The 19,447-nt window shown below is 38.1% G+C and overlaps 1 protein-coding gene across 1 annotated transcript in view; it reads right to left on the reverse strand.

The window, feature by feature from the left end:
- Positions 1 to 8,564: 8,564 nt before the first annotated feature.
- The window catches only part of LOC134574896 (pancreatic triacylglycerol lipase-like), a 34,658-nt gene continuing 23,775 nt past the window's right edge, over positions 8,565 to 19,447 (reverse strand). The window contains exons 9-10 of the mRNA XM_063433944.1: positions 9,860 to 9,978; positions 8,565 to 8,805 (exon numbers count right to left, since the gene is read on the reverse strand). Coding sequence (XP_063290014.1) covers positions 8,695 to 8,805; positions 9,860 to 9,978 — 230 coding nt within the window. The 3' untranslated portion in view covers positions 8,565 to 8,694. The remainder of the gene's footprint in view (positions 8,806 to 9,859; positions 9,979 to 19,447) is intronic.

The following is a 19,447-nucleotide window of genomic DNA, read 5'->3' on the forward strand; positions in this document are numbered from 1 at the left end:
TGAAAATAAAGAATACGTGGCTCACAGGCCGCGCCGCGGGTTATAACTCCCGTATAAAGGCTGTAGCAGAGTTCTACAGCTGGTTTCACAATTTAATGTCTTTATATCAGGGAGTTCATTGATCTGCAATTTACAGTTTTACAAGACATGGACCGATTCATTATCTCTGTTATAATATTTCACATCCTGCTTATCTATATTGCATGTCTCCACCCAATTCAGATCATCTCAGATTGCCCAGCCGCTGATAATAATGTAACTGTGTTTTGTTTGGTGGAGATTAATGTTTGATTGTTTCTCCTGCTTTGGTATGGGTTTAAGAGAGGCCGTTTGTAACGCAGAGTATATATGTAAATATTATAATCCAGAATTAAACCTGGGTTAGGGTCCACCTCGAATTCTGGAATTATAACAGAATTTGACAATTAAGAAGAGTATCCCAAGGCATGGGGTTATCCTAAAAAAAAAAGAGTTCTTAAATGAACACTATAGTCACCTAAATTACTTTAGCTAAATAAAGCAGTTTTAGTGTATAGATCATTCCCCTGCAATTTCACTGCTCAATTCACTGTCATTTAGGAGTTAAATCACTTTGTTTCCGTTTATGCAGCCCTAGCCACACCTCCCCTGGCTATGATTGACAGAGCCTGCATGAAAAAAAACAACTGGTTTCACTTTCAAACAGATGTAATTTACCTTAAATAATTGTATCTCAATCTCTTAATTGAACTTTAATCACATACAGGAGGCTCTTGCATGATCTAGCAAGCTATTAACATAGCAGGGGATAAGAAAATCTTAATTAAACAGAGCTTGCAATAAAGAAAGCCTGAATAGGGCTCTCTTTACAGGAAGTATTTATGGAAGGCTGTGCAAGTCACATGCAGGGAGGTGTGACTAGGTTTCATAAACAAAGGGATTTAACTCCTAAATGGCAGAGGATTGAGCAGTGAGGCTGCAGGGGCATGTTCTATACACCAAAACTGATTCATTAGGCTAAAATTGTTCAGGTGACTATAGTGTCCCTTTAATGAATTTCCAGGAACCAAACCGAAAATAGTGTTTAGAGAGGCTCCCTGCCTTAAGCAGAAATTAATACACAGTTTAATTAAAAACGTAAAGAGAATTTTAGACAATACAGAAAGGGTTTCTTTCGATGTGGGGATTGTATGCAGTGAGAGCAAACCCAGACGCGAAGATAGCTGTAAGGAGTATAAGGAATGTAAGATCCAGAAAATGTTGAGCTGCCAAAGTTTTGACAAATATTTCTAGATCTGTTAGGACAGATTTAGCTTGCGTTTTTATCCCCCCCTTTCCCCGGAGGCTTCAGAATTTTCAGATTCAGGAAGCGCGGAGTGCCGCCGGGCAGGGGCGTGCTAATAGGATGAGAGCGGTCAGCTGACACTCTCAACCAATCAGTTATTCCCCATTCACTAAACTGGATTGCAAAGAACCCTTTTGTGAATGGGGAGTCACTGATTGACTGAGAGTGTCAGCAGACTGCTCTCATCCTATCAGCAGACGGAAATCAGAAAATCAGTGTTGCCTATATTAGACTGGTGCGAAGGGGGGCAATGTGTTTAAATTGGGGTGAGGGCAGTGTATTAATTTGGGGGAAGGAGGGGCAGTGTATTAAATTGGGGGAAGGAGTGGGGCAGTGTATTAGAGTGTTGGGGGGCAGTGTGTTACGTTGGGGGGGTCATTGTGCTAATTTGGGGGAAGCACAGTGTATTAAACTGGGGGATGGAGGTGGGCAGTGTATTAAATTAGAGTGGAGGAAGAGGGGCAGCGTATTAGATTAAGAGGCAATGTATGATATTGGGGGTGGGGGCAATGTATTAGAGTAAATCGAGGGGGGAGTTTATTAGATTAAGGGGCAATGTATTAGATTGGAGGGGGGGCCAGTGTGTTGGATTTGTGGGCAATTTATTAGAATGGGCAGAGGGGGCAGTGTATTAGATTGGGTCTTCATGGAGGCGCTAAACGCTCCATACAGAGATGGGAAAAGCATTGGGTTGGCTGAGATCATCAAGTTTGATGATCTCAGCCAAAGTGAAGAACACACTCATAGGACTTCAAAGTCTACAAGATAACATCATTTGTTTTTTTACAGCTGTGCAACAGCATACATTCACCATTTCAGTCCTATTATCAAAATTCTCTTAATATGTCATGGGAGTTAGACTGAAACGTTGGTTATATGCAAATACACGTCTCCTTAAAATAAATCCGCTCTTTTGTTTACTTTGAAGCCCTACGAGCGCAAGGATGTCCAGTGTCAGTTAGGCACTTTGTTTATACTGTATTTACTAAATAAGAATAGAAACAACAAAACATGGGAAATGGCTGTATAATCTAAAAGAGAACACAACACAGACAATAGTGTAATATTGTTATAAATTATATATGTGCGCTAATAATTTTTTGCACTCACAAGATTGAAGATATAAACACATTCAAAGGGTGCCTCCCCCGATGGTGTTGGGGGGCTATGAACCCATGCTTTGGTCCGTGTGTACTCCTTTGAGAAGAGGAATCCAGAAGATGGTGGTAAAAATATATTCGGCTTTATTTTTAAATAAAAGGTGAAAATACACCAATAGAATAAGAACAGAAGTTTGTTCACCCATTTCATCCAAGTGCAATTGGACTTCCTCAGGAACCTATAATAAATCTGTATCACAGTAGCATGCAAAATGACACACAAGAATAAAGCAACCTGACCCTCCCACCCTCAAGTCCTCTTAAATAGGGCTAGTCCCTAAGTTCATTGGTGGATCCATGGGCGTGTGTTCTCCTTTGGAATCAGGAGAGTTAGTTCACCTGTGTGGATCTTCAATAACCAGCTTTCTCGGTAAGTGTACAGGTGGCCGTAGTTACTCGAAACCGGAAGTGTAATATCCTCAATACTTCAGTGCGTTCCACCTGTGGTTTATAGTTGAAGTTAATTTGGCCGTGCTTTCCACCGATGGTGATACAGGCGCAATGTGCGACCCCTGGTGCTGATTAATTAATGAACACTATCTATAACGTGAAGCATGGATAAAAATCCTATAACAGATCTGCTGAAGAAAATGAAGATTATTCCCACATAGTGATCCAATATATCAACGTTTTGTAACTACAAGACATTTTTAAACAAATTGTGAAAGCTCTCTTGTAATTTATCTGATAAAACTTTAATTACGTGAAAAAGAGATGATTTAAGAGACCTTCCTTGTCTCCATGTGATCTTAATTATTCAAATGAGAATTTGTCTCATCTTATATATAACCAATTAATATCCAATCATTGGTAAGATCTTTCCAAGTGCATTAATGTGTTCTCTATAAAATTAATAATATAAGTGAATGTATGTAGCCACGCATACCTATCTTCATCCTAAAATTAATCTCGGTTAGTTAGTGGAAACAGAGTTACAATGGAAGTGTATCAAATCCCTATTACATAAAGGGTTAAATAAACAGTATAATAAAAAAGTTCATCTGATCCATAACAAGGTTTCTCAGACACTATTTACATAGCTGTTTTTGACAGAAAAAAACAAACAAGAAATATCATAAAAAGCTAACAAAATCTATATCTACATTTAATCCCTTTGGTTCTAAAGTTTGAAGTTTGTGTATCCAAAAGGTTTTTTTATTCCTATCACCCCCTCCCCCCTCCAATATGGTGTAACCCTCTCAATGCCAATGCACTTAAAATTCCTAAAAGAAAATAGAGGGCACGAATTACAGTGGGCCGGGACTGAATGTGTCCTCAAATTCCTTCCTAATATTGCCTATATGCTCTAGGACCCAGATTTTAAAAGCTCTCTTAGTACGGCCTACATATTCTTTGCCACACGGACACTGTAGCAAATAAACCACAAAGTGTGTGTGGCATCCAATGGGGGATTTTATGCAAAAGCGATCACCTGTAACAAAGCTAATAAATTGATCTGTTCTTTGGAGACAGATGGTCAGACAGGCATTACAGGAATTACAACCTCTGAACATACCAGCCATCTCTTTGGTGTTATTCACATGAGTTTTGATTGTAATTTTAGGGTATATCGGTAAACAGTTTCCCAGAACTGGATCTTGCAAAGTATTGACCAATGTTTTGATAGACCTCTTTTGATTCTGTCATGATACAAATTATACTGGGCCATAAATGCTGTCATAAATAAGTCATGTTGGGATAATTGTTAAGGTTTATCCATTAGTAATTGGTTTCTATCCATTTGTGTGGTTATACGGATCTCTCTTTCCAAGGCCCTTTTCCCAAACCCCTTCTCCATGAGTTTATTCTTAATATGTTGGGACTGGAGAGAAAAATCACGTAGGTGTGAACAGTTGTGTCTAAGATGTGTGAATTGCCCTTTCACTATGCCCTTCAGCCAAGGACGGTGTTGGCAGCTGGCATGATGGACATATCCGTTGCCATCAGTTGACTTAAAATAACATCTGGTTTTAATCTGTCCATTCTCACCAAATAAAGTCAAATCAAGAAAATGAATTTCATATTTATTCCAGATGGGGTAAATTTCAAATTATATTGATTATGATGAAGGAAATTAACTAAATCCGGAAAAATAAACAAGGGCCCTTTCCAAATAATGATAATATCATCAATAAATCTCCGCCAGAGCACCAGGTTCTCCCTCCAGTCATGACCGGACCACACAAAACGCCTCATGTAGGTGTTGGCATAACTGGGGGCAAACCTGGTGCCCATGGTAGTGCCCATGGTTTGTGAATAAAACTGACCATTAAAGAAAAGATTATTGTGTTCCAAAAATGATTTTAACCAAAATTAAAATGAATTGATGTACATCACATGGTAGCCCAGAATCTTTGGTCATAAAATGGCCAATGGCTTCTAAACCTGAATCAATATTGATAACAGTATAGAGTGAGGTTACATCGAGTGTAACCCAACGATAACTGGGATCCCACTTGATGTTCTCAATCTCCTGTAGGAAAGACTTAGTGTATTTTATATAAGAAGGGGCTCCTTGAGCGTATTTTTGTAAAAAGGAGTCAGCAAAGGCTGATAAATTTGCAGTTATTGAATCGACCCGCTTATGACAGTTAAACAAATGTCAACGAATTTTCGGTAAAAAAAAAATGGGAATGGCTGGATATTTTTGAAATAGAAAATTATAATTCTGTTGTGAAATAATATTCTGATCTTTAGCTTTATCCAGTATTGTTTTCAGTTGTGTATTGAACTGAGTAGTGGGATCATTTTTTTAAATGAGATAAGTATTTTTATCACCCAGGATATTTAAAGACTCCTGTAGATAATAATCAGTTGTCAATAATATGATACCCCCCCCCCCTCCCCCTGTTTATCTGCTTCCTTGATAATTATACCTCTCCTCTCTATTAGATTTTTAAGGCACAGTTCCTCCTTTTTAGTAAGATTATGGGTATGTTTGTTTATATTTCTTCTGGAAAAGGCCTGGAATTCTTGCTCAACCATGTGTTCAAAAGTTTCCAAAAAAGGTCCCCTACTCTGTATAAGAAAAGAATGAGACTTGGGTTTAGAACTTTTAGATTGGAAATGTATTATCATCTGTATTTACAACGCCTGGAGAAGAGGGATGGAGAAGAAAATGCCTTTTAACCCCTTAAGGACACATGACATGTGTGTCATGTCATGATTCCCTTTTATTCCAGAAGTTTGGTCCTTAAGGGGTTAATGGTAAACGACCTCTATAGAGATCAAATCAGTTAGCTGTTTTATTCGGGGCAAATTTTAACCCTTTCGATAGTAGATCAGTTTCATCATCTGACAAGTGTGTACCCGTTAAATTAAAGATACCCTTCTCAACCTATCATATCCAAAGCTGGTTGTGTCAAAAGGTTATCTTTTAATCATCCACCCTTATTCTTTATTGAGGGGAGTCCAGATGTAGAAGGGAAAATCTGTTGTGATGTAACCATGTTTGGCCCCTGGGGTGAAAATAATTGGTTATAGTTTTTTCTTCTGGCCCTCTGGGTCTCCCGTGAAAATGTGTTTCCCTCTCATTGTACTGACTATTGGTACAATGTGTCTGGTTAAAAATAAAGCCGAATATATTTTTACCACCATCTTCTGGATTCCTCTTCTTAAAGGAGTACACACGGACCAAAGCGTGGGTTCATAGCTACCCAACACCATCGGGGGAGGCACCCTTTGAATGCGTTTATATCTTCAATCTTGTGAGTGCAAAAGATTATTAGCGCACATATATAATTTATAACAATATTACACTATCGTCTGTGTTGTGTTCTCTTTTAGATTATACAGCCATTTCCCATGATTTGTTGTTTCTATTCCTATTTGATGTAAGATCACCACCTGAGAGGTGATCAGTGGGAGGCTGCCCAGTTTACTATTAGGATAAGTATATGTTATACTTTATCACATTATCTACACATTTATCTCTGTGCTGATAGCACATCAGTTTTCTAAATAAACCTACGTTTCTATGAAAACTGAAGTTTTTGTTTTTTTTTGTGGCCCATATAAATTTAAACCTTGTTTGTTTGGCCCGTGTTAGTCTTTGAGTTTGACATGCTCGATGTAATATGTAACATGAAGAAAACACAAAGAAAAGTTCAGAGTGCAGTATCCCTCCTTAGCGCTCCCCCGTGTTACCTTTTGTGCTTTATACTGTATAGATATAGTTTATGTATTTATATCTCTTAAGATAGCGCAGTTCATGGCATTTTGTGGTATTTCTTTGGTGTTTTACCAGGTAATGTCTTTTCTGTTTTAATGAGCAGCGGCTTTTTTTTTAACATAGTTTACCGTTTAGCCCTTTCAGACTTTTTTGTATATTTTCAGGATATGTAAATGTTGATTGCTGGGCAGGTAAGTGGTCTTATGTTTGTATGAAGATTTCGTTTTCTGTGTCTATGAGTTGTCATGTTACATTTTTTTGTCCTTGTTACTTCGTTATGTTTTGAAAAACAATCCAATTAAAAGGTTATTCACTAAAGAAGAGAAAGCAAAGTGAACTCAAAGTTGATTTCAAATTCAAGCCGAAAGTAGCTGAATTGGGGTGAAAAGTCAGCAATGCTTCAACACCTCCCAACTTTTCAAATGGACAGAGAGGGAGACTTTAATTTTAGGAATTTAAGTGTGACTGTGGTCAAGGGCGGGGCTGTTCTAAGTCTGAGGGTGGGTGTCCACGGGTGGGGCTGTTCTGAGTGTGGCCATGCGTCGGAATGTTCTGAGTCTGAGTGAGGGTGACCAGGGGCAGGACTGTTCTGAGTCTGATTGGGGGGGTGTCCTGTTCTGAGTCTGAATGGGGGGGTGTCCAGGAGCAGGGCTGTTCTGAGTCTGAGTGGGGGGTGTCCTGTTCTGAGTTTGAGTGGGGGGGTGACCAGGGGCAGGGCTGTTCTGAGTCTGAGTGGGGGGTGTCCAGGAGCAGGGCTGTTCTGAGTCTGAGTGGGGGGTGGCCAGGGGCAGGACTGTTCTGAGTCTGAGTGGGGGGTGACCAGGGGCAGGACTGTTCTGAGTCTGAGTGGGGGGTGACCAGGAGCAGGGCTGTTCTGAGTCTGAGTGGGGGGTGTCCAGGAACAGGACTGTTCTGAGATATTTTGGGTGACTTCTACTAAATATTTATACAACTAAAATGTAATTTTAGAAGAAGAAAGGATCTAATTTACACAAAATGATTTCTAAACACATCTTTGCATTTTAATTGTGTTCTGTATTTGCCATGGGTAGAGAAGACTCCTTCCTTTTTTAACTTGTTAAAATAAGAATGCAGTAAGATTTTGTATTTTCAGAGTATTTTTCAGGCACTGACAAGGCGAGTAAGGGAGGGTATTATTTACTACAATGAGGGGATTACGGACCCATGGTCAAATGATGGTCAATTGATGAGGCAGGTTTAGTTATTCTCACTTTGGGATTGGTAATACACTTGTTCTATATTATAAGGTTATAGGGGGCTCATAGTTGACATCAGGCCAGTGTCTATGGGGTTCAGGGGACTGGATTCCTCCTGATTGGTTTTATATTTGGACTTGAGTAACCCAGTCCACCATTTATCTTCTAAAGCGCGTGGCATAGGACTAAAGGGTAGCAGCCAAAATCAAGGCAATGATCCCAATCTTAGTACCTTCCACCTCACTGTGCACACTATAAAGGGAGAGGGGGTAATCCATCGGTCCCTTCTGGTTTTAGGTAGGATTATTACATTGGTCTTTCCATGTTACTAGAATGTGTTTGGGAAAATCTCTTTTTGTCACCATGTGCCCCATTCTGCTTCCATTCTGGTAATATAGGGGTTCTAGGTCCTTGTCTGTAGTCTGACGTATACATGTTCTGCTAAATGCAGATATATAGTACACCTAATGAAGGCTCAGAACCAAGTAAGCAGTTTTTATGAGTGGATTTAAAGACATTTTTAGTCATTGTGAGGAAGATTCATCCACATAACATATGGAGTATGTTATTTATCTTTTTGAGGTTTCCTCCTGACATTAAACTATATTTACAAATGTGGCATTATAACCTTGCCACCTCTTTCAACGCAGAACCAACTGAACATCACTAAGAAACCTATAGTGAGCCAGGCACGTGCTGTTAATATTTATTTAATCATCAAATACAATGGCCTCTGAATATCTGATGGAAGCAATGGTCATTGTCTTTCATGGAAAATATGTTTATAACCAGCATATCAATCAATGTTTTATCAAGCTCGGTTTAAGGTGTGTTTAGATAGAAGATTTGACTGGAAGATGTCAGCCCCTTGAAGGTATCAGCATAGTGACCCATCTTAGGACATCCAGCGCTGGGGCAGGATTTGCAGCTACCCTGTAAAAAACAAAACAAATAGGGATATAGGTCAAGCATGCTGTGGCAGATTGTGTGGGTTAATGCAGACTCAAAAGACTGTAAAATGCAGATGGCAAGACCAGTCTCACTTCCCTTGGATAATTTGTTTCCTGTTACTATTGCAGTTTTATAACATCTGGCCATCGCCTTCGATACTCTAGTCTTAAAAAGTTCTATGAGTCAGGAAGCCAAGTAACCGTGATATTATTTATGGTGTCCGTATTTATATTTTCATGAGAATCAACACTGTTTCTAAAATGGAACAATAAATGATTACCCATCACACTCGTTTTTATCTGCAATCCTAAATCGCCATATAGACTTGATGAACAAATGATTCATGGTTCGGAGAGTTCCACTCATGGAGCCAAAACAAGAGATGTTTGATTGCTAAAAATATGACTGATGGGTAGGAGACAGTCACTAAATGTTGGATTTATTCACAGATTTAGTGAGAAGTAAACAATAGAAGGATAAAAGGAGGCGTAAAGAAAAGCTATACATTTAATAACGTTATACAATATAAATATATTAATTTACTGCTTTCTCTATATTGGTTACTGGAAAATGCTCCTATCAGTGCAAAATATATACATAATATTTATATAATAATATTATAATTCTTATTATCAATAATACTATGTATATTAGGTATATATTTTACTAAACACCGATTACTCTATTTCCACACCCTGTTTGGCAAAGTCAAATGAAACAGTGTCAGAAGTCACAAACGAAATTTAAATTTTTAGAAAAAATGGTTCAAGTGAGCCAAATCATTCGTCGGTACCGAAGCTGAGTGTTCGATGTATTTTCATGGCATGTCTGAGAAAAATAAACTTGGTCCCAGCAAGCGTATTACTGGGTAAATCCCAACATGGCCAAACTACTTGTGATAGGAGTGATTAGTCGTGACGGAGATGCTATGTACTATTTACTTTGTAACTGAAAACACAGTAAAATTCCCCGTTTCATTGAACAAACCATTTCATCCCCAGTTGACCCATTTTATATATAAAAAAAGACCACTTACCGCTTTATAAGTGTTGTAATCTTTGCAGGGATAGCTAACGAAGCTGCCAGTCTGGCCAATGCTGTCGGTATAGTACTTGATGGCGCGCATGTGGTTGCAAGTCACAAAGTTCACAACACCTGAAAAAAATAACATAATACTCGTAAGTTAATGGGGAGGGGGCGGTGACCCAATCTGCAATGTCCAAAATACACCACTGGAAAGTCAATGATGGGCTCATGAGTGCGGAGATGTTTTCCCGATGTATCCAACATTGGAACACTGCCGATGTCCCAGCCAGTAACTATTTAAGTGCCAGGATTTGTTGTATGCTCTGTATGTTGTTGTTTATGTTAATAAACCTACCACCCTGCTTTAAAATGAGTTTTTATTGAAAGGAGTCTGTTTATGGTTTCTATGTGTAACTCGGAGTCTGTTTATGGTGTACTATGTGTAACTAGGAGTCTGTTTATGGTGTACTATGTGTAACTAGGGGCTGTTTATGGTGTACTATGTGTAACTAGGGGCTGTTTATGGTGTACTATGTGTAACTAGGGGCTGTTTATGGTTTCTATGTGTAACTAGGGGCTGTTTATGGTATACTATGTGTAACTCGGAGTCTGTTTATGGTGTACTATGTGTAACTAGGAGTCTGTTTATGGTATACTATGTGTAAATAGGGGCTGTTTATGGTATACTATGTGTAACTAGGAGTCTGTTTATGGTTTCTATGTGTAACTAGGAGTCTGTTTATGGTATACTATGTGTAACTAGGGGCTGTTTACGGTATACTATGTGTAACTAGGGGCTGTTTACGGTATACTATGTGTAACTAGGGGCTGTTTATGGTATACTATGTGTAAATAGGGGCTGTTTATGGTATACTATGTGTAACTAGGGGCTGTTTATGGTATACTATGTGGAACTAGGGGCTGTTTATGGTATACTATGTGTAACTAGGGGCTGTTTACGGTATACTATGTGTAACTAGGGGCTGTTTATGGTATACTATGTGTAAATAGGGGCTGTTTATGGTATACTATGTGTAACTAGGGGCTGTTTATGGTATACTATGTGGAACTAGGGGCTGTTTATGGTATACTATGTGTAACTAGGAGTCTGTTTATGGTATACTATGTGTAACTAGGGACTGTTTATGGTATACTATGTGTAACTAGGAGTCTGTTTATGGTGTACTATGTGTAACTAGGGGCTGTTTATGGTATACTATGTGTAACTAGGAGTCTGTTTATGGTATACTATGTGTAACTAGGAGTCTGTTTATGGTGTACTATGTGTAACTAGGGGCTGTTTATGGTATACTATGTGTAACTAGGGGCTGTTTATGGTGTACTATGTGTAACTAGGGGCTGTTTATGGTATACTATGTGTAACTAGGAGTCTGTTTATGGTGTACTATGTGTAACTAGGGGCTGTTTATGGTATACTATGTGTAACTAGGGGCTGTTTATGGTGTACTATGTGTAACTAAGAGCTGTTTATGGTGTACTGTGTGTAACTAGGAGTCTGTTTATGGTATACTGTGTGTAACTAGGAGTCTATTTATGGTATACTATGTGTAACTAAGAGTCTGTGTATGGTATACTATGTGTAACTAGGGGCTTTTTATGGTGTACTATGTGTTACTAGGGCTGTTTACTGTGTACTATGTGTAACTAGGAGTCTGTTTATGGTATACTATGTGTAACTAGAAAAGCTACAATTTCTGGGGAAATTGTGTGAAGTGTTCTTGTCTCCACCAGTAGTCTACAAATGGAGTGGGCGCAGTAACTGTTATCATTTATATAGCACATTTAATTGCAATGTTGTTGCACAGTTACATTAACCCCTTAACGCCGTTATGGCGTACCATGCCGTCACGCATTAAATGGGCTTTAAAGCCGTTGCGACGGCATGGTACGCCGTAACGGCTTAAGCCCCCAAGAAGAGAGGTGTACTTACCTCCGCCGCGATCCTCTTCTGGGGGGCTGCCTGAGAGCCCAGGCAGTCCCCTTCCGGCAAATGAGGCCCCCGGGGGCCATGTGATCGCTCCAAAAGAGCGATCACATGGCCTCCTATAGCTGGCTGTGGATCTGCCAGCAGGGGGACTGTCTGAAATATCAGACAGTCCCCCTGCTGGTAGGAGGTGTAAAAAAAATAAATTAGACATGTGTAAAAATAAAATAAATATATTTATATATATATATAATATGTATATATATTATATATATATAATATATACATATTATATATATGTAACGTCATACAAAGTGTATTTTAATATTAATATAAGTACATATATTAATATTAAAATACACTTAGAATGATGTTACATATATATATATATATTATATATGTATATATATTATATATATAATAGATGTACATATATATATTATATATAAATACGTATAATTAAAATAATAAATAAATAAAATAATAAAATAAATAAATAAAATATTGAAACAAAATTTAATATAAATTATATATGCATATGTAATTTCATTCTAACTGTATTTTGTTATTAATATATATATATCGGTAACAAAATACACTTAGAATGACATTCTATATATATCTATCTATATATAAAATACAAAAAAACGCAAATATATATATATAGATAAATACATATAATTACATAAAAGATTACATTAGTATACGCGTAGAATTTAAATACCTATAAATGCATATATATTAAAATTCTACGTGTATATTTAAATAATCTTTTAACGTAATTATGTGATTTGATTAATTAAAATTTGATTGACATGCCTGACAACACAGGGAGAAAGTGCAGAGAATTTAATTCGCAAGCACTATATTTGACCCTGTAACTCTCCAAGACACCATAAAACCTGTACATAGGGGGTACTGTTTTACTCGGGAGACTTCGCTGAACTCAAATATTAGTGTTTCAAACTGGTAAATTGTATTACAACGATGATATTTTAAGTAAAAGTGACGTTTTTCGCATTTTTTACAAGCGAACGGCACTTTTATGGTCTATATTATTGTTGTAATATGTTTTACTGTTTTAAAACACTAATATTTGTGTTTAGTGAAGTCTCCCGAGAATAACAGTACCCCCCATGTACAGGTTTCATGGTGTTTTGGAAAGTTAGAGAGTCACATATAAGGCTTGCATTTCATTTTTTTCACATTGAAATTTGCCAGATTGGTTATGTTGCCTTTGAGAGCGTATGGTAGCCCAGGAATGAGAATTACCCCCATGATGGCATACCATTTGCAAAAGTAGACAACCCGAGGTATTGCAAGTGGGGTATGTCCAGTCTTTCTTAGTAGCCACTTAGTCACACTGGCCAAATATTTGTTTTTTGCTTTTTTCACACAAAAACAAATATGAACGCTAACTTTGGCCAGTGTTTGTGACTAAGTGGCTACTAAAAAAGACTAAACATACCCCACTTTCAATACCTTGGCTTGTCTACTTTTTCAAATGCTATGCCATTATGGGGGTAATGCTCATTCCTGGCTACCACACCGTCTCAAAGGTAACATTACTAATCTGGAAAATTTCAATTTGAAAATGGAATGTTCTATATTTGACCCTGTAACTTTCCAAAACAACATAAAACCTGTTAATGGGGGGGTACTGTTGTACTCGTGAGACATTGCTGATTACAAATCTGTGCATTTTTTTTTGCAGTAAAACCTAACAGTGTTATGACATTCACAGTTAAAATGTCAGACGGAAATGCACATTTTAAAAAAAATCTAATTTTCTCACATTTTTTTTAATTTTATTCATAATAAATTATGTTCCATATATGAATAGTTAATGATAGATTAAAGCCCTGTTTCTCCTGAACAAAATGATATATAATAAGTGTGGGTGCATATAATTTGAAAGAGGGGAACTACGGGTAAACAGACATATAGCGCAAATTCCAGTTTTTGTTTACGTTTTGTTTTGATCAGAACGTGCACTATTGACTCCGTCCTGAAGGGGTTAAACCATACATTTATAAAAACATTAGCAGGTGCAAAAGGCCCTGTCTATGACATCACTTGCTGCTGCAGCCTTGCACAGGTCAGAGTATGTTTGCGGTTGCCATCTTCAAACGGTCGTATTTTAAAAACTATAACTCCTACAGTGAAGAGCTTTATATTGTGAGAATCACAAGACCCAGACCTACATTTTGATGTATAGTATGTCTCTGAGATATTAACAATGAAGGCACAGTCGCAGTTTAGAAATTGCCCTTCAAATGTGAGCTTTGCAGAGTGGAGTTTCAATGAATGTCAATGGATGGTGTGAGTTGCAAACAAATGGTCATATTGTGAAAACTATTCGGACTATGGCTTAGCCGTGGACATTTTTAGTGACAGCAGGGATAGCTGAACGTTTTGATATACGATTTGTGTAGGTGGGCCTGAAAATGAGGGAGTGGTGGCAGTTTAGAAATCATGTCCTGATTTTTCAGCTTTTGCCAGCTCCCACTCTAGCTTTGCCATTCATTCCTATGGGACAAATTTTGCCTCAAGAACAACGATATTCCGTGAACCATTCGGCGAAACGTTCCACAAAGTAATAGCAATCCGATCGGGAACAATCTGCACGTTGTGGTAAATTTTTGTATATGTAGTGTAAAAACTGTGGGAGGAGTTAGGGTGGCAAATTTGGCTATAATAAGAATAAGAATAACTAGAAAAGCTACAATTTCTGGGGAAATTGTGAAGTGTTCTTGCCTCCACCAGTAGTATACAACTGGAGTGGGCGGAGTAACTGTTATTTATTTATATAGCACATTTAATTGCAACGTTGTTGCACAGTTACATTAAAACATACAGTTATAAAAACATTAGCAGGTGCAAATGGCCCTGTCTATGACATCACTTGCTGCTGCAGCCTTGCACAGGTCAGAGTATTTTTGCGGTTGCCATCTTCAAACGGTCGTATTTTAAAAACTATAAATCCTACAGTGAAGAGCTTTATATTGTGAGAATCACAAGACCCAGACCTACATTTTGATGTATAGTATGTCTCTGAGATATTAACAAGGAAGGCAGAGTCGCAGTTTAGAAATTGCCCTTCAAATGTGAGCTTTGCAGAGTGGCGTTTCAATGAATGTCAATGGACTGCGTGAGTTGCAAACAAATGGTCATATTGCGAAAACAATCAGGACTATGGCTTAGCCGTGGACATTTTTAGTGGCAGCAGGGATAGCTGAACGTTTTGATATAAGATTTGTGTAGGTGGGCTTGAAAATGAGGGAGTAGTGGCAGTTTAGAAATCATGTCCTGATTTTTCAGATTTTGCCAGCTCCCACTCTAGCTTTGCCATTCATTCCTATGGGACAAATTTCGCCACAAGAACGACGATATTCCGAGAACCATTCAGCGAAATGTTCCACAAAGTAATAGCAACGCGATCGGGAACAATCTGCACGTTTTGGTAAATTTTTGTCTATGTAGTGTAAAAACTGTGGGAGGAGTTAGGGTGGCAAATTTGGCTATAATAAGAATAATAATAACTAGAAAAGCTACAATTTCTGGGGAAATTGTGTGAAGTGTTCTTGCCTCCATCAGTAGTCTACAATTAGAGTGGGCGGAGTAACTGTTAGTATTTATTTATATAGCACATTTAATTGCAATGTTGTTGCCCAAAGTGCTTCACAGTTACATTAAAACATACAGTTATAAAAAATTAGCAGGTGTAAAAGGCTTTGTCTATGACATCACTTGCTGCTGCAGCCTTGCACAGGTCAGAGTATTTTGGCGGTTGCCATCTTCAAACGGTCGTATTTTAAAAACTATAATTCCTACAGTGAAGAGCTTTATATTGTGAGAATCACAAGACCCAGACCTACATTTTGATGTATAGTATGTCTCTGAGATATTAACAATGAAGGCACAGTCGCAGTTTAGAAATTGCCCTTCAAATGTGAGCTTTGCAGAGTGGAGTTTCAATGAATGTCAATGGACAGCGTGAGTTGCAAACAAATGGTCATATTGTGAAAACTATCAGGACTATGGCTTAGCCGTGGACATTTCTAGTGGCAGCAGGGATAGCTGAACGTTTTGATATAAGATTTGTGTAGGTGGTCCTGAAAATGAGGGAGTGGTGGCAGTTTAGAAATCATGTCCTGATTTTTCAGCTTTTGCCAGCTCCCACTCTAGCTTTGCCATTCATTCCTATGGGACAAATTTCGCCACAAGAACGACGATATTCCGTGAACCATTCGGCGAAACGTTCCACAAAGTAATAGCAATCCGATCGGGAACAATCTGCACGTTTTGGTATATTTTTGTCTATGTAGTGTAAAAACTGTGGGAGGAGTTAGGGTGGCAAATTTGGCTATAATAAGAATAATAAGAATAATAATAATAATATATATGTGAGATAACATTAAGTGGTCTTGCTATGCAAGAACACTTAACTAGAAAAGCTACAATTTATGGGGAAATTGTGTGAAGTGTTCTTGCCTCCACCAGTAGTCTACAACTGGAGTGGGCGGAGTAACTGTTATTATTTATTTATATAGCACATTTAATTGCAACGTTGTTGCCCAAAGTGCTTCACAGTTACATTAAAACATACAGTTATACAAACCATTAGCAGGTGCAAAATGTCCTGTCTATGACATCACTTGCTGCTGCAGCCTTGCACAGGTCAGAGTATTTTTGCGGTTGCCATCTTCAAACAGTCGTATTTTAAAAACTATAAATCCTACAGCGAAGAGCTTTATATTGTGAGAATCACAAGACCCAGACCTACATTTTGATGTATAGTATGTCTCTGAGATATTAACAATGAAGGCACAGTCGCAGTTTAGAAATTGCCCTTCAAATGTGAGCTTTGCAGAGTGGAGTTTCAATGAATGTCAATGGACTGCGTGAGTTGCAAACAAATGGTCATATTGTGAAAACTATCAGAACTATGGCTTAGCTGTGGACATTTTTAGTGGCAGCAGGGATAGCTGAACGTTTTGATATAAGATTTGAGTAGGTGGGCCTAAAAATGAGGGAGTGGTGGCAGTTTAGAAATCATGTCCTGATTTTTCAACTTTTGCCAGCTCCCACTCTAGCTTTGCCATTCATTCCTATGGGACAAATTTCGCCACAAGAACGACGATATTCCGAGAACCATTCGGCAAAACGTTCCACAAAGTAATAGCAATCCGATCGGGAACAATCTGCACGTTTTGGTAAATTTTTGTCTATGTAGTGTAAAAACTGTGGGAGGAGTTAGGGTGGCAAATTTGGCTATAATAAGAATAAGAATAAGAATAATATATATGTGAGATAACATTAAGTGGTCTTGCTATGCAAGAACACTTAATAACTAGAAAAGCTACAATTTCTGGGGAAATTGTGAAGTGTTCTTGCCTCCACCAGTAGTATACAACTGGAGTGGGCGGAGTAACTATTATTTATTTATATAGCACATTTAATTGCAACGTTGTTGCACAGTTACATTAAAACATACAGTTATAAAAACATTAGCAGGTGCAAATGGCCCTGTCTATGACATCACTTGCTGCTGCAGCCTTGCACAGGTCAGAGTATTTTTGCGGTTGCCATCTTCAAACGGTCGTATTTTAAAAACTATAAATCCTACAGTGAAGAGCTTTATATTGTGAGAATCACAAGACCCAGACCTACATTTTGATGTATAGTATGTCTCTGAGATATTAACAAGGAAGGCACAGTCGCAGTTTAGAAATTGCCCTTCAAATGTGAGCTTTGCAGAGTGGCGTTTCAATGAATGTCAATGGACTGCGTGAGTTGCAAACAAATGGTCATATTGCGAGAACAATCAGGACTATGGCTTAGCCGTGGACATTTTTAGTGGCAGCAGGGATAGCTGAACGTTTTGATATAAGATTTGTGTAGGTGGGCTTGAAAATGAGGGAGTAGTGGCAGTTTAGAAATCATGTCCTGATTTTTCAGCTTTTGCCAGCTCCCACTCTAGCTTTGCCATTCATTCCTATGGGACAAATTTCGCCACAAGAATGACGATATTCCGAGAACCATTCAGCGAAACGTTCCACAAAGTAATAGCAACGCGATCGGGAACAATCTGCACGTTTTGGTAAATTTTTGTCTATGTAGTGTAAAAACTGTGGGAGGAGTTAGGGTGGCAAATTTGGCTATAATAAGAATAATAATAATAATATATATGTGAGATAACATTAAGTGGTCTTGCTATGCAAGAACACTTAATAATAATATATATGTGAGATAACATTAAGTGGTCTTGCTATGCAAGAACACTTAACTAGAAAAGCTACAATTTCTGGGGAAATTGTGTGAAGTGTTCTTGCCTCCACCAGTAGTCTACAACTGGAGTGGGCGGAGTAATTGTTATTATTTATTTATGTAGCACATTTAATTGCAACGTTGTTGCCCAAAGTGCTTCACAGTTACATTAAAACATGCAGTTATAAAAACATTAGCAGGTGCAAAAGGCCCTGTCTATGACATCACTTGCTGCTGCAGACTGGCACAGGTCAGAGTATTTTTGCGGTTGCCACCTTCAAATGGTTGTATTTTAAAAACTATAAATCCTACAGTGAAGAACTTTATATTGTGAGAATCACAAGACCCAGACCTACATTTCGATGTATAGTATGTCTGTGAGATATTAACAATGAAGGCACAGTTGCAGTTTAGAAATTGCCCTTAAAATGTGAGCTTTGCAGAGTGGAGTTTCAATGAATGTCAATGGACTGCGTGAGTTGCAAACAAATGGTCATATTGTGAAAACTATAAAGACTATGGCTTAGCCGTGGACATTTTTAGTGGCAGCAGGGATAGCTGAACGTTTTGATATAAGATTTGTGTAGGTGGGCCTGAAAATGAGGGAGTGGTGGCAGTTTAGAAATCATGTCCTGATTTTTCAGCTTTTGCCAGCTCCCACTCTAGCTTTGCCATTCATTCCTATGGGACAAATTTCGCCACAAGAACGACGATATTCCGAGAACCATTCGCCGTAACGTTCTACAAAGTAATAGCAATCCGATCGGGAACAATCTGCACGTTTTGGTATATTTTTGTCTATGTAGTGTAAAAACTGTGGGAGGAGTTAGGGTGGAAAATTTGGCTATAATAATAATAATAATATATATGTGAGATAACAGTAAGTGGTCTTGCTTTGCAAGAACACTTAATAATAATAATAATAACTAGAAAAGCTACAATTTCTTGGGAAATTGTGTGAAGTGTTCTTGCCTCCACCAGTAGTCTACAACTGGAGTGGGCGGAGTAACTGTTATTATTTATTTATATAGCACATTTAATTGCAACGTTGTTGCCCAAAGTGCTTCACAGTTACATTAAAACATACAGTTATAAAAACATTAGCAGGTGTACAAAAGGCTTTGTCTATGACATCACTTGCTGCTGCAGACTGGCACAGGTCAGAGTATTTTGGCGGTTGCCATCTTCAAACGGTCGTATTTTAAAAACTATAAATCCTACAGCGAAGAGTTTTATATTGTGAGAATCACAAGACCCAGACCTACATTTTGATGCATAGTATGTCTCTGCAATATTAACAATGAAGGCACAGTCGCAGTTTAGAAATTGCCCTTCAAATGTGAGCTTTGCAGAGTGGAGTTTCAATGAATGTCAATGGACAGC

This window comes from Pelobates fuscus, chromosome 10 (genome assembly GCF_036172605.1).
Source record: "Pelobates fuscus isolate aPelFus1 chromosome 10, aPelFus1.pri, whole genome shotgun sequence".
NCBI classification, from domain to species: domain Eukaryota; kingdom Metazoa; phylum Chordata; class Amphibia; order Anura; family Pelobatidae; genus Pelobates; species Pelobates fuscus.